This window comes from Tursiops truncatus, chromosome 2 (assembly GCF_011762595.2).
Source record: "Tursiops truncatus isolate mTurTru1 chromosome 2, mTurTru1.mat.Y, whole genome shotgun sequence".
NCBI lineage: Eukaryota > Metazoa > Chordata > Mammalia > Artiodactyla > Delphinidae > Tursiops > Tursiops truncatus.
Genome location: NC_047035.1, coordinates 74,858,600 through 74,883,487, shown reverse-complemented (window position 1 = coordinate 74,883,487; position 24,888 = coordinate 74,858,600). Strand labels below are relative to the sequence as shown.

Sequence of the window (24,888 nt, the reverse complement as noted above, 5' to 3'; positions counted from 1 at the left end):
ACTGGTAAAATGAGCTCGTGTACAGGAATTGATTCCTAAGTAAAAAATGGGAATCAAAGCTGATATGCTTTGGCTGGTAAAACAAGATGACTTGGTGAAATTTTTGAAGGAAATGTGTCAGAGTTGTCTAAAGACGATCAGCTGGACTCTTCTCAGGCTTTCCCCTCCTTCCATTCTATTGTGCTCTGAAAAGAGGCTTTCAGAGGCTTAACTCCATGGCTTAGTCTTTTATTTCAATAATAGAAAAAGGGGGAAATCCCAGCCAGAGTTCCCAGGAAGGAGGATAGATACATGCTAATCACATTAATCTATTATCAAGGTAGCTCAGGAATTCTTGTCAGGCAGCACGGTGCTGTGATTTATAATACATTCATCTATGGGACTGGGACAGGATTATCAATAAAACCCAGTAAGTAGACAATATGTCACTAAAGTAGGAGGCTTAATGTGGTGACTGAGACCTATTGAACTTACTGCAGTATTTGTAGGGCCCAGATATCAAGAAATGCATGGTTTATGTGGATTTAAGTGCATTCTGAAATAGAAAGAAATGTTAAAGTAATGGCACAGAGGCCAGAAAGATCTAACTGTGGAGGAAAAATAGTAGTGTCGATGAACCAGAAATAACAGACTGAAACAGCTCAGTCAGAGAGTGGATCATAATGAAAAAGGCAAAGTTTGCCTGAACACTGCTTGTCCTTCTAATCCTGGCTTGATCGGTGCATCTGAGCCACAATTTCTTCACCTGTAAAATGAAAATATTTCATCTCACCTCATAAGTTTTTTTAAAGATAAAATAAGCTAATGGATATGAAAGTATTTTAGAAACTAGTAAATGCTATACACCTATAAAATATCATGATTATTTGTTTTCAGAACAAAAAGAAAAAGCTAGGACAGCTAGTATAATTCTTTCAACATGAAGAGAATATGTAGATTCTTAGTAGAAGAGCTATTTTCGTGTGGATCTGTAGCCATAGGCATGGGTAAAAACCACTCTCTCTTCTACTGACGTACGGAGACTCACATGTCACCCACATGAGAATGGCAGAAAGGAAACCATTCTGTAGAGGCCTGAAATGCAGTGTGAATTCTGGGGGTAACCTAAAGGTTACCTTTGGAACTGGAACAACGCTTCAAGTCACCCCAAGTAAGTCTAAATTCCTAAGCACTTCTCCTTACTTGTGTTGTTGCCTCTCAGATTGTGACATTTGGAGCACATAACGGGGATGTAATAGGCCTTTTATGGCCATTTTCAGAAGATTTAAATAAAGATATTATAGAAAGATCCCTCATCCAACCCTTAACATTACAATAGTTTTATTCCATCCAAGTTGTGTTCTTTCTTAATAGAAAAGAAAGCCAAGATACTACCCATGAGGCCAATTGAAAACAGTAAATTTGCAGAGCATAAGAACCAAAGAGAAGGCAAGTAGTGTTTTTTACCAGACCTGAAGCAGAGCTGGTGCCCTTTAATCAGGACGCCTGGCTTTGGGGACAGAATAGGACTCGAGTAAGTAACCAGGCTACCACTAGGCCTAAGTCTGCAAAATAAGTTGACTGTAGGAGCAGGAAGCTGTCACTCAATGAAGTTAAAACTAGGAGAGACACTATGGCAGAAATCTAAAAATTGATAAGTGTGATGGAGACAAAAGGACTAGATACATCTGCGGGATGCATAGAGTTGAAAATCACAACTTTGGCGGTGACAGACCCAGAGCAATGAGGAGAGAGAGGCTTCATTTTAAGTGTTGCACAATAAATGCCCATATTTGAGTTGAATGGCCTGTGTGTTATGTGGAATGTAAAAAGAAAGTTAAGATGTGGTCCCCTTCATAGGCGAAAGGGCTGTATCTCTCAGTCTTGGGTATGCGAAGGGTGTGTGGGCTTGTGGGTGTTTTTGGCTGACTAAGAAACACTGTGGGAAGGGTGGAGGCTATACGTGGATCTTTGGGAGCGGGACAAGACTGCTGGTCAGGGCTGGTGAGTACAGTATCAAGGGAACAACCGGAAGATTGATGAAAATGTTTTCATGTCTCAGGAAATGCTTGTGTGATGGAGGATACGCTGGAGTTCAGGGCATCACTGTCACTAGAGGTCTAATGTCTGGTTCTAGCAAGAGAATTAACCCCAATACAGCTGCAATCTCAATCTCATAGGAAGGAGGAGAAGGATTCCTCACTCATAGTTCCTCCTAACATGTATCTGTCCTATGCCAAAAAGTCTCATGTCTCCAGGGTACTTGTGTAGCAGTGCTGGTTCAGTGTGCTTAACCCCACATCACCTGTTTTCCATTTGTAAAATAAGGACAATAATATCAGAGTTCATGGCACAGTTAACGGCCCAAATAAGGCAAGGTGATATATAGCGATTGTCAACCCACTTGCCATGTGTAGGTTCTCCATAAATGCTGGTCTTCTTTCCCTTCCGTAAGCAATCAGAGGTTGAAAGACCCAACACTGCAGGCCATTTTTGTATGGGGGGTTGCCATAGTGTGAACTCAGGATACGGCAAAGTTACTTTTGGAAAGGGGACTATGCTTCTGGTCTCTCCAGGTAAATGTCGACCCAATCCCACTCCTGTTTTCTCATTCTCTGGTTTAAGACTTCTACATGTAATTTCTGTGTTTTACCCTTGTGGATGCATCATCCTTGTTTTATCAGTTGACTTATGAATTTAAGGTTGAGCCTTCATGGAGCACTTTGAAAAATGAAAATAACCAACAGAAGAGTTGGATTAGTAGGATTAGAAGTTGAATTAGTTGAATTAGTAGAACTAATTTGCTAGGTAGAATGGAATACAGAGTAATACCCAGATAATTAAGACAAACCTGGTTTCTCCAGAAATAGCCTGGCTTCCTGTTAAAAGACTAGAATGTAGCCTCACCCCAGACATCCTTCCCATTCCTTTTCCCCCTATATCCCCAATCTAGCTGAGGAGTCTTGGACAATCTGTGACACATACAGCTACAGAATTCTTTCATTACTGAGAAGATCTGCCTATTAAAATTGAAAGATCCTTAAGAGCAGAGGTTCCTGTTATATACCATGAAGTGTCTAATATGGTCCTTTTACAGAGTAAGTGCTTGATAAGTGCTTGTTTAATTGAAATCAAATACCCAGAAAAATCAAGTTTCCCGGCCAAAGGGAAGAAGTGAATATAGTAAGCAACACAGTACATTCAGTGTGTGGTGGAGAAGGAAAAATACTAGATTGAGAATCAAATAGACCCGTGTTTTTGTCTCTGCTACCAACTAGCAGTGTAACTTGGAGCAGATCCCTTGCCTCTAGGCCTCAGTTTTCTCCTCTATGAAAGGGGAAGTAGGTCTGGTTGATGACCCCTCTGCCCTCCTGGCACCAGCAGCCTATGAATTTATTCCATTTGGGGTGGGGGGAGCTTTTTTCTCATATGAATAAGTCAAATAGCTATATTAAATCTTAAGTATTTTCTAACTCATCAGGGTAAGTCAGGAAAAGGTGTGAAGTGACAGAGGGAGTTTATTGTGAGGCATGGGACACTGTGGGACTCATGGGGAGGAGCAAACAAACTCACCTTTGGGAAAGGCACCTGGCTAAAAGTGGAGCTGAGTAAGTGTGCAATTCTAAGGTAACTACAAAATGTATTCCAGTGACAGTGAATGGGAGAAAAGGAGATGTTATTTTTGTCATTTGTAATATGACAAAAATTATTTATTTATAATTAACCATAATCTTATTTATAATTTGGAACTATATATATTTGGAATATATTCCAATTATTAATATATATAATTCCAAATATATATTTGGAATTATATAATTATAATCTTATTTATAATTAACCATAATCTAGTGCTGAAGTATTAAGAATTGTGGCACCCAGATAAATTAATGAAAATATTCAAAGACTGTCTAAGAACATTTTCTTTAAGTTAGAATTTAGCAAGCTATTAAGACTTTTCCCAAGATGTGAGGCTGACAGAAGCTCTGTCCAGTATTAGAGTTTTTAGCACTAGAATTGAGCTAAATGGAGCCAGAAAGAGGAAAAAAGCAGAAGAGCAGAAAATTGCATGGCCATGATCTAATAGAACTTTTCTACTTCCACTGCCATTGATTCTGAGACTCATTGCAGGAGACTATTCAAGGTCACTTGACCTATGCCCCAAATAAGCCCTACCAAGTTCATTCCAGAGATTATGTCCCTTTGCACTAAACATTATTCAAGAAGAGTCAGTGAAGTGCAGAGAAAGGAGCCCAGGGCTTCTGGTTGCAGTCTAGAGTTCTAGATTTGATTGAGCCCCAACAGGCGGTGTGACGCTGAACAAGTCATTGCCCCTCTGTGTGCCTCAGACTCTTCCATTGTGAGATGAGAGGGTGGACGCCCTCAAAATCTGTGATTCTTACTCCTACACCATCCTAGAGTTTATACAACCCAAGGGTGTGGACTCATGGCTATTTCACAAACAAGTTCTATAACACTAAAAGAAACCTTGTTAATCAATCATTTAACTTAACGTATAAATCATAACCACCACCTCAGTTTCTATGATGTGTAGATACGATACTAGGGGCATGACAGACAGTGCTGTTTATCTTCAAACAACTATGGATCAAGGAACAGTATTCCTATTTTACAGAAAAGGAAACTGAGGCTCAGAGAAGTAACTGCCCAAGATCCCAGGGTTAGTGAGTGGAAGGGTCTAGATTCAAACCACGGTCTGCCTGCCTGATCTCAAAGCTTACTCTTTCTACTACATTATGTCACAGACCCTGTGCCAGGGCTTACCTAGAAATGAGAGAGGATGCCAATCAGAGTTAGTAAGGAAATACATGGAATTTATCTTTTCCATTCTTAGATACTGCCATGACTTGAGACATGGAGCTTTGGGAAATCTTGACTTGGATGCCCCAAATCTAAAGCGTTCTCTTCCCTTTTTAATGAGGAAACAAGTAGTACAGGGGCTGCTGGGAGAATTACCCCAACAGGAGAGGAGACAGAAGAGCTGGCAGCAGCCACCTCCTTATTCTGACTCTCCCTTCCCCTCACAATTTCTTGTATTTTCCCCATGCAGACCAGTGTCCAGTGTAACCCATCTATAAGTGCCTGACTCATTTGTGAGTTATAGAAATATGCAACATTGAGTACAATTTGGACATTGCTGGATCATAGAACTTTAGCTCTGAAAGGGAAATCCAAACCTTTTTTTTTCCAGTGAAGAAATTAAGACCCAGAGAGGTTGGCTGAATTGTCCATTATCATGAAATCAGTGAGAACTAGGGCTGGGATGAAAACGTGGGGATCCTGGTCCCTGGGCCATATTCCATGACTACTGTTTGGTGAACTAACCCTTCCAGTAGGTAGGAGGTATGAGATTGTTCATGAATAGGAAGAAACCAGATGGATTTATATAAAAATCAGATTTATTTATTTATATAAAAAAAAACAGATGGATTTATATAAAAATATAAAAAATTGCTCCTTATTATGAGCACCTTCCCATAGGCTCCCTGGGCCTGCTTCACAGCTATGGTTAAAAAATGGAAGGGGGCTTCCCTGGTGGCACAGTGGTTGAGAGTCCGCCTGCCGATTCAGGGGACACAGGTTCGTGCCCCGGTCTGGGAAGATCCCACATGCCGCGGAGCGGCTCGGCCCGTGAGCCACGGCCGCTGAGCCTGTGCTCCGCAACGGGAGAGGCCACAACAGTGAGAGGCCAGTGTACCGCAAAAAAAAAAAAAGGAAGGAAAAGGAAGCAGACTATTTTGTCACAGCACAAATCACTGTGGGAAATAGTGGAGGCTCCAAATTTGTCTTCGGGACAGGAACAAGGCTATTTGTTGAAGCAAGTAAGTTCCTTGAAATAGCCTGATTTTTATTACAGTTGAAGGATATCTGTTTTCACTGATTTTCCCCCAAGGGTTTTGTCTGCTATTTAAGTAAGAAAATAGTTTGGTGATGGTAATGTTGCATTATACATATCCACGAGCCTCATTCATGCCAGAAACATGTAGTAAACACTTAGTAAGTGTGCATGGACATAACTACCCTAGGGCCCGTCTAGAACTGAAACTCTGTAATTACATAAATGGCTTTTTCAACCTGAATATTCATGACATTTTTTATATAATCTACTGCATACAAAGCAGGATTTCCTATTGAGTTGTGACTTATTTCTTGTCATCTTCCAATGGTCTTAGAAATGAAGGTTAAAGAGTAAAATTACACGCCTCTTCCCACTTTGGCGCATGTACGCAAACTTGGGAACATGCTTAGTGACTAACTTGTGTGTGACTCAGGAATCCCCGGCTGTAGTCCAGCTATAGGGCACCATTTGTATAGAGTTGGCCCAGTTATAGGGTACCATTTTGTATAGAGTTATGTCAGAGTGTGAACACAGGTTATCAGAAATTCGTATTTGGAACTGGCACCCAACTTTTGATCAGCCCAAGTAAGTCAGCTCTCCGGAAATGTGTAACCCCACCTCCAGCATTGGGTTTATATTTATATATGTAGCGTTTGCTCTGGTCTATAATAGAATATTGTGATGATTACTATTATTATTATTGTCACATCATCATTATTATTATTACCACTACTGTTTTGTTATTATTGATCATAACAATGCTGCTAACTCGGAATATATTTTTTCTGCCATATTATTCGTTTTACTCTTTAAGGAGAATCAATGTCAAGGTATCAGGAGAAAAATGTTTGAGTTTCCTTTGCAGTCAAGTACTTGTTCATTCAGTTGCCCCCTCTCTGCTGAGGGTCCATAGGAACTTCACGATGTCGTGGTTTTTATGCTGCCTCCTGATTATCTCTTTGAGTTGCTTCCTTGGTTTTTCCCTGCCTAAGCACTTAGGTTTTGCAGCTCACATTTACCAAAAGTATACTTAGCTTTTAACCTCTCGCAAAACTGGCCTTCTTGTCCCAATAATTATGGACGGTAAAAGTCAGTTCAACTCAGTAAGTGCTTATTGAGTATCATCAAGCCAGGGGCCATAGGTGGTTTAAAATGAAACAAACAAACCAAGAAAAGAAGAAGCATATGATGTGGTTCTTGCTCTCAAGAACTTCCAGTCTTGTCAGAAAAACAAAACACTCATCTGTTAAAAGTCTAATAACAATTTATATGTGGGTGCACCAAGCAGTGTGCTGTGTGTGGTCATGTGCAGGACCTGGGACCCTACTGACTGGAGACAGGACAGCAGTGACAACGGACAGTCCATATTCCCTGGCAGAGAGCAAGCAGGATTCCACCCCTGTGTTTCCGGAAAAGGATTTAAGATTGTTATCTGCTGAGATGTTTGACTTTCTTGACAGAAAGGCCCCTTGACAGAAAGTAGCCTTGACTTAGGATAGAAAGAGTAGAAACAGGAATGAGTCAGGCGTGAGTCACCCAGAAACCTCGCTCAGCCCCAGAGAGGATGCGGTGACTCTGAGTCACGCTGAGGCATGTTTTTAGCATGTGCCCTGGCCTGGCTGGCTGGAAATGCTCTTGCTCCTATTCTTTCTGGCAAAGTGAAAAATACATTTTTGCATATTCCCCTAAGGCAATGGCGCCTTCGTCTCAGGCGGGGCAGCTGAGGTGGGAAAATGCAGGCTGCTGCCTGGTATCTTTCTTCTTTTTTCTTTTTTTTTTTAAATTTACTTACCTATTTATTTATTTATTTATTTATTTATTTATTTATTTTGGCTGCATTGGGTCTTCGTTGCTGTGCATGGGCTTTCTTTAGTTGTGGCAAGCGGGGGCTACTCTTCGTTGCGGTGCACGGGCTCTAGGCGCACGGGCTTCAGTAGTTGTGACTTGAGGGCTCTAGAGCACAGGCTCAGTAGTTGTGGCACACGGGCTTCAGTAGTTGTGGCTCGTGGGCTCTAGAGCACAGGCTCAGTAGTTGTGGCTCGCAGGCTCAGTAGTTGTGGCACACGGGCTTCAGTAGTTGTGGCTCATGGGCTCTAGAGCGCAGGCTCAGTAGTTGTGGCACCTGGGCTTAGTTGCTCCGCAGCTTCCTGGACCAGGGATCGAACCCGTGTCCCCTGCATTGGCAGGTGGATTCTTAACCACTGCGAGGGAAGTCCCACTGCCTGGTATCTTTAGAAACACGTACACCCACCCGGCCTATGTAGGAGGCAGGTTTTTCACCAAGTTTTGTAAAGGTTCTGTGTTTCCCAGAGGAGAAATAGCTAGAGGCTGTTTGTTGATGGCTGTGATGAGGAAAATGGAGGTGATGGGTAGCATCAGGGCTGAAGCTGCTACAGCCACTAGGGAATCTCCCTCCTGTGCTTAGAGCACCCATCAGAAGGAAAAGGTTAGGATCAGCCTTCCCAGGATCCCAGCTTTTAGAGCTACTGGGAAGCGTGTGTGTCTTCCATGAGAGGGTAGGCAAACCCAGGACCTTTTTGTAATGCACTTTCCCAGAGTGTGATTATGGGAACAGATTCACTTTTGGAAAGGGGACTCGAGTATTGGTCACACCAAGTAAGTGAGCCGGGATCCTCCTGGACATACGACCCCTCCCCCACCCACCACTCTTCCTACCCCATAGGTACCGGACAACTTCTTATGTCCATGGGAGGGCAGAGGGCATGTCCTCCATCAATGCCACCCCTAACGTCCTTAGAAGCTCACTGCGTCAAACCTTCGTGTTCCCCTTGTTTCTTCCACCCTCCCTTCCTCTCAGCATCTCCACTGACAATATATTGAATAATATAAAAATCTCCTTTGCCGCCCATCCTGGGAGCACTTGTATCTAACAGAAGAGTAGCAGAGTCACACCTTGCTGTGGCCCCAGGCAAGCAGGGTGGTGCTGGAGGTACGGCTGCTGGGGAGTTGCTGCCCTGCTTCTCCACTGACAGGAGCGTGTGTTTTCTCCTGGGTAGAGGAGGTGAGGAGCTCTTCTAGTCCCCAGTCCCTGGCTCCCATCACCACCCCTCGGCTCAGGATTCCAGGACAGCTGTGGGAGATTCCTGCAACTCTGGGGGTGTTGGCCAGTGTTTCCCCAGATTGTTGCCCCAACCACTGGAGCAATAGGTAGAGGGAGGTCACGTGAGACTGGTTTTAGCAAAGGCTTTCCTCGCTGTGTGTATCAGGAAGAAACTATGGACTTATATTTGGAAGAGGGACCAGGCTTGTTGTTCATCCATGTGAGTATTATAGAAACGGTCAAGGGATATTTTGTAGACAGAGGATATATGATGGAAGGATACTGCAAAAATGAGGGAGTCTGTGACTGGGCTGCTCCATCGTGAAAGAGCCCTTTGCTGTCTGGGAGTAACTTACCATTGTGTCAGGTCTAATGAAATGATTGAGGCTGTGCTGGACAAGGGTTTTGCACAGTGCGTGCAGAGGACAAACCACCAAGGTTTGAGAAAAGAGGCTTCACTCTTGGTTAGGTTTCTGAAGGAGAACTGTCTTCTTGGCAGCCAAGGGGCCATCCTGCCCTTCAACCCCATGGCTGAGAATCTCTCGCCACGCCCCTTTGGATCCATGAGATATCTGTTGCACATGACAGCATCCCAACCAGAATGCTGAGGCACCCTGGGGTGCTGGAGAGGGCGGTGGGGCAGGGACAGGTCTCCTCTGGCTACAAGAAGCCTCATCCCTTCCCTCAGTGGAAAGCATTGCTGGGAACCACCATATTATTAGCTACTATTTACTGAATGCCTGACATGTGCCAGTGACTATACTCTGTCCTTCAAAGATTTTCTCATTCAGTGCTCACATCCATCCTAATGCTAGGTAGCTGGTATTAGGCCTATTTTACAGATGAAGAAACAGAGGCTTGGGGCAAGTAGCTTGCCCAAGATCACACAGCTAGGAATAATAGGGCTAGAATTTAACTCTAATCTATTTGACTCCAAGGCCTTACTGTTAACCATGCCACCACACCGCCACCACTGTCCCTCCTGCGCTCTGTGAAGGAAGACCCCAGACCTCAAAGGCTACCTGTCTGGTCCTTGGTTTGCCTATCCTGAGCCTTCTTGCCATGGTGACCATGGCAGCTTTGGTCCAGGACTTAGCGTTTCTGAAGAGATGAGTAAAGTCATTGAATTGGGTTGGTAGGATGCAGGTATGGCAGGGAGGGAAGCAGAAACCTAGGGGGACTGATTATTGGGCATAAAGTGACACAGAGAGAAATTTATCATCAAAACGATGGAACAAGGCTTCCCTGGTGGCGCAGTGGTTGAGAGTCCGCCTGCCGATGCAGGGGATGCGGGTTTGTGCCCCGGTCCGGGAAGATCCCACATGCTGCGGAGCGGCTGGGCTCGTGAGCCATGGCCGCTGAGCCTGCGCGTCCGGAGCCTGTGCTCCGCGACGGGGGAGGCCACAACAGTGAGAGGCCCTCGTACCGCAAAAAAAAAAACAAACAAACAAACCATGGAACAGGCTGTTCAAAAGCTCCATTCCCAAGAGTGAAGGCTGTAAATGTGGGGCGGGAGGTGTGAAGCGCAGGCAGCCGCCCTGGGTGGCAGAGGGCAGGTATTTGTACTGCATTGTACCAGGGTGTGGACACAAGCAGCAGTCACTTTCGGGAGTGGAACAAGACTCCAAGTGCATCCAAGTAAGTGCCTGACCTTAGACTTCAGCCAAAGACACAGAAAGTCCCTACTCGGCTTTCTTAGATGTTGAGTCTGCACTTCCCGAGCTAATTTCTCATGATTCTTCATGAGGCTTGAATGTTTTGAAATTTGAATTCCCAGCCACTAGCTCAACAGCGGTTTATTTTCTAAAAGTAGTAATTGCCAATGGGGCCTGGCCTTTTCATCATTACAGAGGCAGACTCTTTTGCCATTTCTAGATTCCTTTGAGACAAAAGACCTTTATCAGAAATCATGACTGATTATGCCAAAAAAAATTATTTTTGTTACCATCTAGTTTTCACGGGCTGGGCCCGTGAGCCATGGCCGCTGAGCCTGCGCGTCCGGAGCCTGTGCTCCGCAACCGGAGAGGCCACAACAGTGAGAGGCCCATGTACCGCAAAAAAAAAAAAAAAAAAAAATACTGGGTTTAGAAAATGGACCCATACAGAATTAAAAGATAAATGAAACAGTCCTAATAAAAGAAGGTAGAGGACAGGATTGCATTTAAAATGAATTAAAATAATTAGAGGGCTTTCAGTCAACAAATATTTACCAAGCAACTATTATATTCTAAGCACTATAGAAGGAGGGAGGAGGGGAGGGAGGGAAATGCAGAGTCCCCGCCATCCAGGATCTCCCAGTGGGTAAACATCCGTATAAAGAGACAATTAAGCCCAGTGTCACCACACTGTAGTGGAAGTACACACAAGTTGCGATGGAATAGCAGAAAGGAAGGCATCCCCGACCTCCTATCCTAGTTGTCTGGTACTTTCATGCATTCTGCACTGCACCATAAGCTCTGTGAGGTCAAGACCCTCTCTCATTCATCCTTACACCTCCGCACTCCAGCACAACGCCTGCTGCATAAGGCGTCACCTAAGAAATGATTGTTGAAAAAATGCCTCTAGCTGGGAGACTCAGGGAAGGCTTCAGTGGAGGGATAGTAACTGTTTAGAACATATTGGTTTAGACAGTAGCAAGTATTCTCCAACAGAGTTGTTAGATTTCAAAACTGGGAGATTACAGAATCCATCTGAACGTGCGTGGGTGGCCGAAAGCCCACTTCTCTGGGGAAAACTTCCTCCATATTTATCTGTTCATTTGCGCACTTCACCAAAGCCTCTTCCCTGCCCTGGGTCAGTTCAGGCTACATTTAGAAAGCCTGAAACCCATCATATTTCTAAAGAACCAGAATTCAGAGGCATAAGAACTACAATACCCTGAGAGGGAAGCAGCACAAATGGGGTTTAGCAGCAAAAAGGAGAGGTCTAATGATAAATACATGAAGTCTATGTCCCTACTCGAGTCGCCACCCAGGAAACTTTTCTCCATTTGTTCTAAGGAAACTTTTCTCCTTTAGGACCAGAACTTTCTTTGAAGTACACAGCTCTAAGGTGTGTAGGAAGGTGTGTGGAAAGAAAACCAATAAATTCACATTTGGGAAAGGCTTTAAAGTTGCCGTTGTTCCCAGTAGGTAAACCCTGCAAAGTGTTGGGGCGATGTGGTCTTGCATAATGACTGCATACGTATCTGCCCTCGAGCCATTCCTGACAGTGGCAGGAAGATTTGCTACATATGAAGCTGTTTCATAATGATTAGAAAGAAATAATCAGCATTAATGAGGCCCCTAATTGTGTCCGTAGGAGTTGGTAGGAGAACAAACAGATTCAGAACACAGAAAGCTTAAGGATAAAATGAGGCTGAAATTTAGGATGCATTTTAAATTCTTTGAACTAGAAAAGGGACTTCCAGGGAATGTGTATCTAAACCTGTACATGTTCCGCAGAGGTTAAGGGGTGTTTTAAGAAAAAAAATTCTTGAATCGAGTAAGTTTAAGAAGCTCTAAATTTCTTTATTGTAAGACTTCTCAGAGCCTTTAAAATGCTGCTGTGCACTGCTGTTCTTCAGGACTGAAATACGCTATACAGCGTTTTCCAAACTTCTTTGAGCTTAGAATCTTTTTTGCAGAGAAACTTAGGACTAGAGTTCTGTGAATTTCTCACTGAGAAGGACTTGTCTAAACTACTCTCAAACTTTGGAGGTTTTTTTTTGTCCCCATATGAATGTCAACCCTAATCTTAGAACCCTCCAGAGAAATAGATTCTCAGGCCCCATCCATTACTCACTCCTGATTCTCACAACCTTCAGAGTTAAGCAATCCTCCTTGTGCATTGTATGTGATATCCCTATGGCAATATTAGTCTCTCTCTCTGTGTCTCTCCCTTCAAAGACTAATAGAACTGCTTTCTAAAAGGAGAGCTTTCATAGGCCTCCCTTCCATGAATTAAGCGCTACCCAAGGTTTTCCGTCTATTGCCGGTGCTGTGAATTTTCCCTCAAGATTCATTTCCCGGTTAATCCCTGGCTCTTCTCCAGACCCTTCCAATTGTCCTCCTTCACTTCCAGTGTGGAACCCAGAATGGGCATCCACCCTCCAGGAAGGCCTGACCTGCTCAAGGCCGGCAAGGAGGGAAAGGTCTGTGAGATTATTACACAGAAAGCTGAGGAATTAGGACTCAGTGGGCCAGAATTTTTTCTTATGCCAGAGAAAGGGGGATTTTGGAGGAGTCTGTAAAACAGGCACAGGAGACATTTCTGCCCTAGTGAAGCTGACCCTGCCAGGGGCTAGAGTTCCTGTAAAGCACCCTCCTAGTGTGTGTTGTCTGGTGGCTACAATAAGCTGATCTTTGGAGCGGGGACCAGGCTGACCGTACGCCCGTGTGAGTATGACGGTGCAAATGACCAGGGCAAAGTAACTGACAACTTGTCTATGAGAAAACCAGCAATGATTTATGGTAAACTCGAGGATATGGGAAACACTCGTTTCCATTTCTACAAACTCTTCTGGTATCTTAAAATGCTCCCATTTCTCATACTAAAGACAGAAGTGCCAAGGGCCAGTTGAGGAAATGAAAATCTGAGGAGAATAATTTACGGAAACATAAAAAGAGTTGCAGATATTCAGTGCTTTCAAGCAAAACAGATAATGTCAGCACCAGATGATCTGAAGATTCAGGAAATTAGCTAAGTGCTCTTGGGGAAAGAGATGCGTTCACGGCAAACACAAATTCTCTTTTATTGCAGCAGGTAGCTAAATCCCGTGGATGGACTAATGAGCATGGTGTGGGGATACCTGCTCACAGAATCTTCCTCTCTGGAGCTTAGTAGAGCATTGAACCACTCCCAGGGTAAAAGTGACCCAGACCCCTATCTGAATGGCAAATATAACAAGGCACGGAGGTAGGATGGTGTGGGGCTCATCGCACAGCTTGGGAGGCTGTCAGACCTGGGGGAAAGTCTGGCTCTACCATCTCTAGCTAATTAAGTCTCCACTTTCTCAATGGCAAAATGACAATACCCACATCATCAAGACAATACTCAGCATACAGCAAGTAATCAATAAATGGTAGCTTTACTAAATAATATTAATAATAATTATCATCAACAAGGCTTTGTTATTACTAAACCTTCATTATTGTAAAGGGAAAGGGGAATGACTTCCCTGGGAAATATGAAACCTAAGAAACAAAGACCCAGGGTGCCTTGTAGAATGGTGCCCTCCAAGTCTGGTGGGTTTTAGCAGGTTAACATCAGGAAGGTTATTGCAAAGACCTTACCCTCAGTGGGGATTCGGCAGTGGTAACAAGTTAAACTTTGGAGCAGGGACCAGACTAAGTGTCCAACCAAGTAAGTAATGCGGGGCAAGGGTGGACATTGACAACTAATTCTTCTTTGTCCAAGATGCTGAGTTGAGCCCAGGTATTATCTTCTGTAGGATCCCAAATGGTTCTTTCCACCCATTCCAGAAAATCCTCTCATCCTGCGCTCAATGCTCAGGAAATATCCTTGGGCCACAACCTGAAGAATCATGAGTTAGGTGATGGGCAAGGAGTCCTGGACCTTTCACGAGAGGATCCAGGATACTGCTGCCCTGAGCGGGGGGTTTTGCTCTACTGAATTCTTGGTTTAAGGAAACCACAACCTCCAACCGAGGGCACTACAGCAGGATGAGGCAGGAGGGGAAGGATTAAGAGACAAAGTCTCAACACAGAAGATCAGAAGGTATTACCTCAGAAGACTGTGACCCTCCGTCCCCTGTGAGAGACCAGTGTTTCTGCTACTGAAATAGGAGGTAGGGCCAGTGAGTTTCTGTAATGGTGTCACCTGCAGTGTGAATACCAGAGGAGTGACCGATAAACACACATTTGGGAAAGGAACGCAAGTGGCCATAATATTTGGTGAGTCATTCTAGGTGGCACCATTTGCAACCCCATGGGCCAGTGTCACTAATCTTTTCCCCGGAGATATTAGTATTACTATGGTAAGGCTAACTGTGGGTGTTACAACTAATTGTCTTACAGAGGCCTCTGTGAACGGGAAAAGCCACACTATCGATCTTGAAAATCTGTGTTTCTCTAGGTCAAACGCATTAAAATTTTACTCTAGTCATTCAGTGGCTAATTTTAAATGCCTTCTATGTGGCCGTCAGTCTATAAAATGTGAGACTGAGTATGAAGATATCTAAGATAGATGCCTGACCTGTCTCCAAATAGTATAAAAACTAGCCAAAGGGGCCAAACTATTGTAAATTTAGCAACCTGAAAAACATTTTAGTATCAACCAGCTGATGATGTCAACAGGCACAGTAGAGATACAGAGGAATGGAGTCCCAGCTGAAAAGTTGGCCTAGATGGAGAAGGTTTGATGCAGTAGAAAGGATTCGTTGAGTCTGAAGGATAGAGTAAGATCTGTCTGGGCAAAGCAAGGACAGGAGGGGACTTCCAGGCATAAGGAACACCAAGAAAGAAGGCATGATCTTGGGAGTGAACAAGGCACATGATTTTGGCCAAGTAAACACATCTAATAATGAAGTTAGATGGAGAGAAAGCCAAAGATAACTTTATAAACAATGGAGAAAAGGAATACTAGAGGCTTCAAGAGAATACAGTATTGATCACAAAACTTGGTATATAGTAAATAATAATAGATCATATATAGTACTTTTATTATTTTTTTAAAAATATATATTTCTCTGAAATGGTAAACTGAATAAATACAAATTTGCTTCAAAGCCTTTAAAAAAAGAGAGAGAGAATACAGACAATTAGGGCCAGGACCAGCCACTAGGAAACTGGGAATCCAATTCAGAAATGCAGACCAGAGGTGAAGGTGAGAGGGGCCAGCTCTTTCCATGGACGGCTTGTGGCCTAGACCTCCCCCTTTTTGCTCAGTGGGCTGTAAGAGCCCATCCCTCAGAGAAGGGGAAACCTAGGCTCTCTGTAATGGAGACATTCAGAGTGGTATGGAGGTATTGCCTCCCAGATGCAATGTGGTAAGGGAACCAGAGTTTCCATTACTCCCGGTAAGTCTGCGCAGGCTCACTGCTTCCTGACGCTCGCCAGAGCCTCAGTGGAACTCAGACTCAGAGTCAGTGCTGCTAACTCACATTTTGGGTTCCTGGTGCCTAAATACCAAGAACAGATTTAGTGGCAAGGGAGCTTTCGATCACTGCTGTGCCCCTGGGGATCTAATGCGCTAGAGCCTTCGGACATGTGCTTCTGCCGTTAGTTCCGAATTTAAATGAGCAGTTAGGAACTAGAATAGGTGACTTCCACACTGAAAAATTGATCCAGTCTTGCTAAGGCTACCTTCTGAGATGTCATCAGTGGTAGGAGGCGTTTATCTTGCTAAGGTGAAACAGGATGTCTCTCCTCCCAGGGCTCTGGCAGATGGACCCCTAAAGCCCTCCAAATTATCAGTGACTCATTCTTTGTTTTCAGGCAAAAAGGTCGCACTAGAGGTACATGGGGCGTAAAAGTAAAACGGGGCTTTAAAGAGTCAAGTTTAGGGATCAGTATCCAGCTTTTTTGACCAAAAGATCTAATTAGCAGAAATTCTGCAAATCCGATAATCACTAGGCCGCTTGTTTATCCAACAATTATTTCTTGAGCCCCTAGTATATGGCAGAGACCAGGGACACAGCAGTAATCTAGGGACAGGCCTTTGCTGTCACAGAGCTTACATTCCAGGGAGCCAGTGTGAAGAGTTTGGTGTAGCTGTACTCATATAGGGCATATAAAGGACTTGAGAGAGGAAATTCAAGCTCTCCAGACACGGCAGCCCCTCAATGTCATGCCAGGAAGTGTGGGCATCATCCTATAGGCAATAGGGAGGCTCTGAATTATTTTGAACAAAAAGTGACCCGATCAGCTCCACGTTTTAGACAAGTCGTTTGGATGATAAGCTCAAAGAAGAGATTGAAGTGTGGGGAGAGGGTGAGTAAGAGAGGAAATCAGGGGTAGGGAAGCCGGACAGGAGAAACCACAGCCAAAATGCACATAGGGAAGCCCAAAGGGTATCAACTGGTAAAAACAAGAAAGAGGCTAAAAATCACCTCAGTTCTTCTGACTTCACTAACTGCTCTTTCATTTTGATCTCTCACTAGCAAAGTTGAGCTACAATGGGCCTGCCCCGGTATCACCCCTCACAGAACTCAAGTTGGCTTTAAGTCTCACCCTCAGCCCCTGGTGCCTTTCCTCATGGTCCGTAGCATTGCTCACTCCAGACCAATGCTGTCCAATAGAACTTTCAATGACGATAGAAATATTCTGTCATTCCGCACTGTCCTATAGAGTAGGCATCACCCAAATGTAGCTACTGAGCTCTTAAAATGAAGGTTTATGGGTAACTGAATTGTTAATTTTACTTGATTTTGGTTAGTCTTAATTTCAATAGCCACAAGTAGCTAAAGACGATCACATTGGACAGTGCGGTCTAGACCTTCTCCAGCCTGACACCCCCCTGGCACTAGGACTTGAGTGAGAGTTTAACCAGGACTCAAAGTTGGGCATCTGGCCCCCACAGTAACCCCCTTCCCCCTTAAGGCCAACCTGTGTCTGGTGGCAGCTTAGCCTCTGCCTTCTTCTTGAGGCCACGTTCTCTCAGCACCTCCACACCCTTCCATGTCCCCCTCCCCAGTCCCACCCATGACCCCCGCTGATGACTAACAGATCCACTGGAGTGTGGTATTGGTTAATGGCTTCCCATCTCTCCCCTCCCAGGAAGAGATTTACACCATAGATCCTTAACCCATAGTGATGTCAGCCCCACAGGTGGATGGAGATTAGAGGGGAGCAGGTAGAATCCTTTGAAGCCAGAGGTTTGGATGTTGCTCACATGTGACCATGGACCCACCCTTGCTCTGCTGCTCCAGGGACAGCCCCACCACAGACAGCTCTGCCTTGACTCACCATCCCAAGGCCATGCCAAGGGCTGATGCCCCTGGTTTGGTGTCAAGCTGGATATCTGCATTGCCAAGGCCACCCTGGCTGGCTCAGCTAGTGGGGTGCATTAGGCATCACTGGTCTGCAAAACTTTGCATGCGTGGTGGGGAGCTGGGGCAGCAGAGAACCACAGGGGCAGGAAGCTGTTGTCCCAACCCTGCTGTAAACTCTCTGGGTGGCCCTAACGTGTTAATCCTCCGGGCAAAGCTCTGCTTCCTCCTCCAAGGGCAAGAGGTCTGAAAGAATAAACACTGAGGGTTGCATTAAAGACACAAAATCCTATGAAAATACTAAAGAGTCATTCTCAGCACACTAAAGAAAAGCCTCCAGCAACTCCTGCTTCCTGGGGGGTGAAGAGTAGAAACTGTGTATTACTCGGTAGCACATTATTATGGCAGTCTCCTGGTAGTATCAAGAGCTACAATTACTAGAATTATTTCAGTATTTCACAGTTTATTAAATATAATTCATATGGAGAAACTCTCATGGCTTCTCAGAATAGCCTGGTTAGGAAAGTGGATGAGGCAACATCCGCATTTGACAGATGAAATTCCTGACACTCAAGGAGCTGGTGTGAATCGCTCAAGGCCTTGTATCTAGTAAATGGTAGAGCCAGGGCTTGGATGTAGCATCTAAAACTTTTATCAGTGAGAGAAATCTCCTGGTGATGCGACCGATCTTCCAACTTCATGCCAGCCTGTCGTAAAGCTCCCATTCCTGTCAATGCCCAACCTTAGTGGGGGAGACCACCCCAGATTCTAAGACGTATGGTTTGCTCTGCTGGATATCTTTTCTACGCTTGCTTTGTCCTGCCAGAATTATGTTGTCGCTTACTATTTCTACCGAGCTTTGAAGAAGTGCCCTTAAGCGGAAGAGTGGGCAGTATCCTTAAGTAGCCCTGCATTTCCGCTTTCCTTGAACGGCAGGCAGGGCCTGGTAGAGAGCGTTCACTAAGAGCCTGGCTGGCCTCTTGGCCAGGACTCATGGTTTGTGCCTGTCCCTGAGTCCCGTCTGTTGCAAGCTGCTGGTGTCTACAATGTTCTTTCCCATCTAAAGCCTGACAAATGTGACTTGTGAGACCTACAGAGCCCCATTCTTGCCCATCACTGGCATCTGGACTCAGGCCTGGGTTGGGGCAAGGAGGGAAATGAACATCTCCTAACCCGTGTCTTTTGGGTCCACAGATATCCAGAACCCCGACCCTGCCGTGTACCTGCTGAGAAGCCCCAAATCCAGCAACACCTCCGTCTGCTTATACACCGATTTTGAATCTCAAGCCAATGTGTCACAAGTCACGAGGCCCGTGGTGTTCAGCTCAGACAGCACCGTGCTAGACATGGGAGCATTGGGTTCCAAGAGCAACGGGGTCGTGGCTTGGAGCAGCAGGACCGATTTGGGATGCGGAGACACCTTCAACCAGACCTTCTACTCCAGCTCAGGTGAGTGCAGCCTTGGTGCCGGTCTAAGCTGAGTCTCCTCCTTCGAGAGGCCTGCTTGTGCTCAGGGCTCGGGTCCTTGGTATCTAAAAGCTGCTCTGATTGCTGGTCTCAGCCTCATCAATTGTCGGCAAAGCCCCCTCCCCTCTCTTTACTGAGCACCAGTGAATCCCATGCCGGCAGGCCACAGAACGTCCTGGGCAAAGAGCAGAGGGGGAGAGGCGAGGGGCACACTGGCCCTGAGGCTCACCCACTCTGAGTCCCCACCCCCCTGGCTCCGCTCAGCCCCTTACTGCTCCTCCAGGCCCCGCCCTGATGCACTTCTCCAAGATCCCTCCCCTTATTTCTCCCTCTCTGCCAAAGGTCTCTCCCAGCTCCTAACCTCACTCATTCATTCATTCATTCACTCAGCGATCACTGATTGTGCATTACAACATGCCAGCTGCTGCCGTGGAGGAGCAAACACATCAGATGATGGGTGTGCCCCGAGCAAGCCCCATTCCCGTTGGGGGAGACCAACCATCAGCAAGTGGAAATCTAAAGAACTCCAGATTGTAATACGTGCTTTAACTTGGAGTTGGGGAAACAGCCACCTTAGGGACGAAAGTCACAGAAGGGCTCTCTGGGGAAATGCTATCTGAGCTGAGATTTCAAGGCTAAGAAGGTACCAGCCATGCCAAGGGCAGAGAAAGGACCCTATAGAGGCCTGAGCCAGGAGCTCAGTGAGAAAGGAGAAGGGCAGGAGGAAATGAGATGGAAGAGGTAGGCAAGGGCCACATCACGGGGCCTCACCCGTCATGAGAGGGAGACACTCTTCTAGGTACAATGAGAAGCTTTTGATTGGCTATAAACAGGGGAATGACATCCAATTTACTTTTTTTAAAAATCACTCTGACCGCTGAGTGGAAAATGGATTGTAGGAGTCAAGAGTAGAAGCAGAAAAGAAGCCCTTGCAGCAGAGAGATGATGGAGGCCAGGACGGGCTTGTGGCAGGGGAGTTAAATGCCCATGCCCAACACTATTTGGGATCCAAAGGTAGAACCATGCAGGGATGAGAAGGAAAAGAGGGCATCAAGGAAGGTGGCTGGATTTTATTTCTGAGCAGCTGTGTCAATGGTAATGCTGTTTACTGAGTCAGAGGAAACAAACAAACAAATTTGGGATGCAGGGGTCAAAACTTTGTGGAACACATGAAAGCATCTATACCCCTCATGGCACTTGTCACTGTGTCTGTCTTACTTCCTCTATCAGACTCCAGACTGGAACTCGCCCAAGGGCAGGGTCTAACAGCTCCTTAGGGCCTTGTGTCATGTAACATGCGTTTAGCACAACCAGTGTTCATTAAGTGAATAAAATGGTGCCCAGAAGCCAGGGTGTTGGTCCTTCAGGGGTCAGTGGCTCATCCCAGCAGGTGCCCATATGGGACAGGTTCTCTCAGATCTCTGCACGAGGAAGAATGGAGAGGCTGGAGACATTCAGCAGCCCAACTTCTGGGGTGGGAGAGTCAGCACGCTCGGGACTCTAAGAAAAATGTCTTTGTTTGTTCCTTTTAGGAATTCCCTGTGATGCCAAGATAGCAGAGAAAAGCTTTGAAACAGGTAAGGGAGGGGTCTATCCTGGCTTCACACAGGTTTGTGGAGGCGATGAACCCACAATTACTGGGACGGGATAGAGGTGACGAGAAGGAATGTGTGGATCTAGGAACGAAGTTCTGAGAAACAAGAACGGCAGTCCGAGCCCTTGTTAGAGCTGCCTGGGGACATTCTTAAATCCCTGGATTCCTCTCACCATCTCTAATTTTCTTTTCCACTCTATGTACTTTGAGGATGAGTCTAGTTTTGCTAGACCAGTGACTCACTCCTAGGCCTCTGTATTCCTTTCAATAGCTCCACTGTCAGCACAGCTCAAGAGAGCTTCTGGGTGGCCCAGGTGTGAAATCTCTGACCAGCTTTTGTGTAGCCCTAGACTAACCAGGTCACCGTGAAGACATTTTCCCTCCATAGCCAGGGGGTTTTGCCTTCTTTCGAGAAGAACAGCAGAACTCTTGTAGGCCGTGACCTTGTCTCTCAAAGATCCTCACCCCTCCTCACCACCCACCCTGGGCCCATATTCATTGCCATTTGAGCCATTTGTACTGAGTCATCCGTCTTGTGGTTCAGCCGCTAGATTCTCACTAAGGGGCCCAGACCCAGGGGGCTGCGTGTGATAAGTTCTGAGCACCCACCATCCCCATCCACGGCGGGGCTCAGAAATAAAACAAAGAGTAAATGCAGTCAGTGTTTCCCTTTGGAAATGAAATGCTGTTGACCCTGGAAGGATGTACAAATATGTGTATGAGGGGATGTGCACCAAAGCTCAAAGGGAGAGGCAGATCCAGGGGCCGAAGCGCGCCCCACTCCCCACCCTGCTTTCGGTGTCACGGGGGCTGTGAAGACCTGTGCCCATGACTGCTGTGGCCCCTTGGTTTTGCAGATATGAACCTAAACTTCCAAAACTTGTCAGTGATCGGCTTCCGCGTTCTCCTCCTGAAAGTGGTCGGGTACAACCTGCTCATGACGCTGCGGCTGTGGTCCAGCTGAGGTGAGCCGGCATCTCAGCCGGGCGGTGGGGTCTGGGGGTCTGGGGGTGGGTCCCCAAAGCTAACCTCCCCCAGGCTCTTGCTTTTAGGTCCTAAGTCTGGGCCCACCAGACTCCTCCTTTTTCTTTCCTGTTAGGAGTTCCCCTTGTTAATAGCAATGGCCCAAAACACTTGATAAACACAGTACACTCCTCAGGTGACATTAGTCACCTCGCTTGAGCCATGTCTCCCCTACAAAGTACGAGGAACAGTTGTTATTCTCCTCATTTTGGAAATGAAGAAACTGAGGCCAAGTAATATCAAGGGCCACACAGCTAATGAGGGAAACTTAGGAGAAACTTAGGACCCAGACTCATTCATACCCACACCTTCTATCATATCCCTTTCACTGCAAATCCTAAAAGGGCGGCCCCCAATTCCTTTCCTCGGGCCCTCTGACCCCAATATGGTGAGAAGGTATTGTATTCATTATCCACCCTAATCCTGGCTAGAGTCTCCAGTACCCCAGGTCATCCCACTGACAAGAGCATCCCATCAAAAAGAACCCAGGGGGCTTCCCTGCTGGCACAGTGGTTAAGAATCCGCCTGCCAATGCAGGGGACACGGGTTCAAGCCGTGGTCCAGGAAGATCCCACATGCCGCGGAACAACTAAGCCTGTGCGCCACAACTACTGAGCCCGCGTGCCACAACCACTGAAGCCGGGACCCATTTGCTCCTAGAACTCTACAAACAGAGGCATCCCCATCACATCCCTAACTGTCCTGCATCTCCTCAGTATGCAGCCTGACTTCTGTTCTTTCTCCTCCCAGGTCTCCAAGAACGTGAGAGCCCCGTGCTCCCTCTCCCCTTGTTCCTTGTCGCCCCTCCTCTCCCTCTTCAAGCAGAGAGGCGCACTCTCTGCCCCCGTGGACAAGAAGGCTCCCTCCACCTCTCTGGCCCCACTGGCAATACCACCTACTGGGTCCTACCAGATAGGACGCTGATCAAGACGCTGAAGAGCTGCCCAGCACTGCTGCCACCCCCTCTGCTCCCTCACTGCTGCCTGTTACTGCCTGGCATTCTCAGCAAAGACGGAGGCCGCTGCCGCCTCTCCTGGCTGTGGGGAAACTCCCTCCCCGCCCCGCCCCTCCCCGAGACTGCCTCTGATGTCCCACTGAAGGATGGATCCCAGTGCCTTCTCTTGGGCTCTAGCTCCTGGAGATGTTGTGTGCTGTTTATATTTTTTACACAGTGTTCATAGAGAAATACATATCACCCTTTTCCCCAAGATGTGGGGGAGATTATCTCATGATCTAGGCCCTGCTCTGCTTGTGTATCTGAGCCACATTGTCGATTCTGCTGCCATGGCTTCATTAAAAGCAATGTGGAAGAGCAGAGGCTGTGCTCCTGTTTGATTGGATCGTCTTCGGCCTGCTGTGGACCACTAGCTGGGCAGAAAGAAACCAAGGCGTTTGTCCATGATGACGTTCGGGGAGCCTGACTCAACAAGCTCCTTCAGTCCACCTCTTCATGGAAAAACCTCTAAAAAATTCCACTTAGAAGGCTGTACTGGGGGCCAGGTGAACCCGCTGAGAAGCTCGGGTCCCTGCTCTTCCACGGGGCCACCCGTAGCAGGAGGCCCATGTACATGGGTGGTAATGACCTGGAGTTGAAATTTGGCAGACAGGGACCACACAGCAAGTGTCCCCAAAAGGCCACCCACTGTCTCCTGCCCTGAAGCAACATTTCCTTTGCCTTTCCTTTCAGACTGGATTCCCGTTGAAACAGTGCATTGACCTACAAATTCATGGCTGGGAACCACCCACCATTCCACTGCCTGGGTCCCAACCCAAGGCCCAGCCCATTGGAGTGCCCAGTCTAGGAGTGGGGGAGGCGGGTAGAAGATTTTGCCCCTAACCACACTTTCTACTCCCACCACCCTGGATGTGAGAATGAGAAAAGCAGAGATGAGCTCTCTCCCCGCAAGCCCAGGGACTCAGCCAAGGAGAGTAGAAGTCTCAAGCCCTCACCTAGAGCACAGGTGATGGGATCCCCTGCGGCCCCTGGGGTTCTCCTGAGCCTCCTGCTGCCTGAGCACCTTTCCTGGGGTCACGGACACTGATGGGAACACCCCTCAGAGACCACTCAGCCATCCACTTCACAATTACCACGATCAAGACCGAAGTCCGGTGCTTAACCATTCCCAGGGCAGTAGGGGAGGGGGGGTGGAGGGTCCCATCCTCAAATACCTGTACAGTTCACCTGTGTGTCTCTGACCACACAGCCAGAAACATGCAAATCCTTCCAGCTACAATTCAGGCCTGCTTCTTATCACAGGGACGGAGCCACCAGCTCGACAGGCATCCTAGGCATGTCCCTCCCCTCTGTGAGCTCCAGGGCCACCACCTGTAAAACCTATAAAACCTATGTCACATAGGACTGGAGGCTGCCCCAACTCCCTGCATCTCTGATTCTCTGGCTCCTATAGAAATAAAAACCATGTCCATCTCTGGAGCCCTCCCGAGGGTAGTCACAGGAACCCCAGTTCTCTCTGAGCGGCCTCGTGTGCAGCCTAAATACAAGTGCCTTTAAAGATCACTAAAGCGAAAGGTCTCAGAGGAAATCCCATCATAGCAGGTCACTCTCACACACAGGAGGACAGGCACCACCTGTGGGGAACCCAAACCTGCCTCCTCCTCAGTCTAACACAGTGCTAGAGATTCCACCACTGGGAATTTCTTTTAATTAAAGCATTCGCTTCCCCATATTAAATGAAAATGCCCCTGTGGGGGTGGGGGGCTTCCTTTATCAACTGTGAAAAACTCCCAGGCAAATTAGTCTGTCTTTTTGTTCCTCCTCCTAAAATAGTAATTCACTTTGGTCTGTACACAAAAGATCCAGGCAAGGGATGTGTAGGTATCTGGGGAGACAGGTCTGCCCCTGAGCGTTGGCTGCAAAGATGCTGAGGATAAAGGGGACATGGGGCTTAGGGCAGGGGACAAGAGCAGGGACCCTGGAAGGCAGTGAAGGGGCCAAAGAAAGGCCCCTCCAAGAA

The 24,888-nt window shown here is 46.5% G+C and overlaps 1 protein-coding gene and 1 gene segment (V, D, J or C); one reads left to right on the top strand and one right to left on the bottom strand.

The window, feature by feature from the left end:
* Positions 1–212: 212 nt before the first annotated feature.
* The window catches only part of DAD1 (defender against cell death 1), a 55,329-nt gene continuing 30,653 nt past the window's right edge, over positions 213–24,888 (bottom strand). The window contains exon 3 of the mRNA XM_019948561.2: positions 213–745. The gene's annotated coding sequence lies outside the window, so the exon portion shown is untranslated. The remainder of the gene's footprint in view (positions 746–24,888) is intronic.
* Positions 2,509–23,228, top strand: LOC101333994 (T-cell receptor alpha chain constant-like). The segment is given in 5 exon segments: positions 2,509–2,555; positions 19,024–19,278; positions 20,829–20,873; positions 21,748–21,855; positions 22,664–23,228. Coding segments are annotated over 4 exon segments (426 nt in total).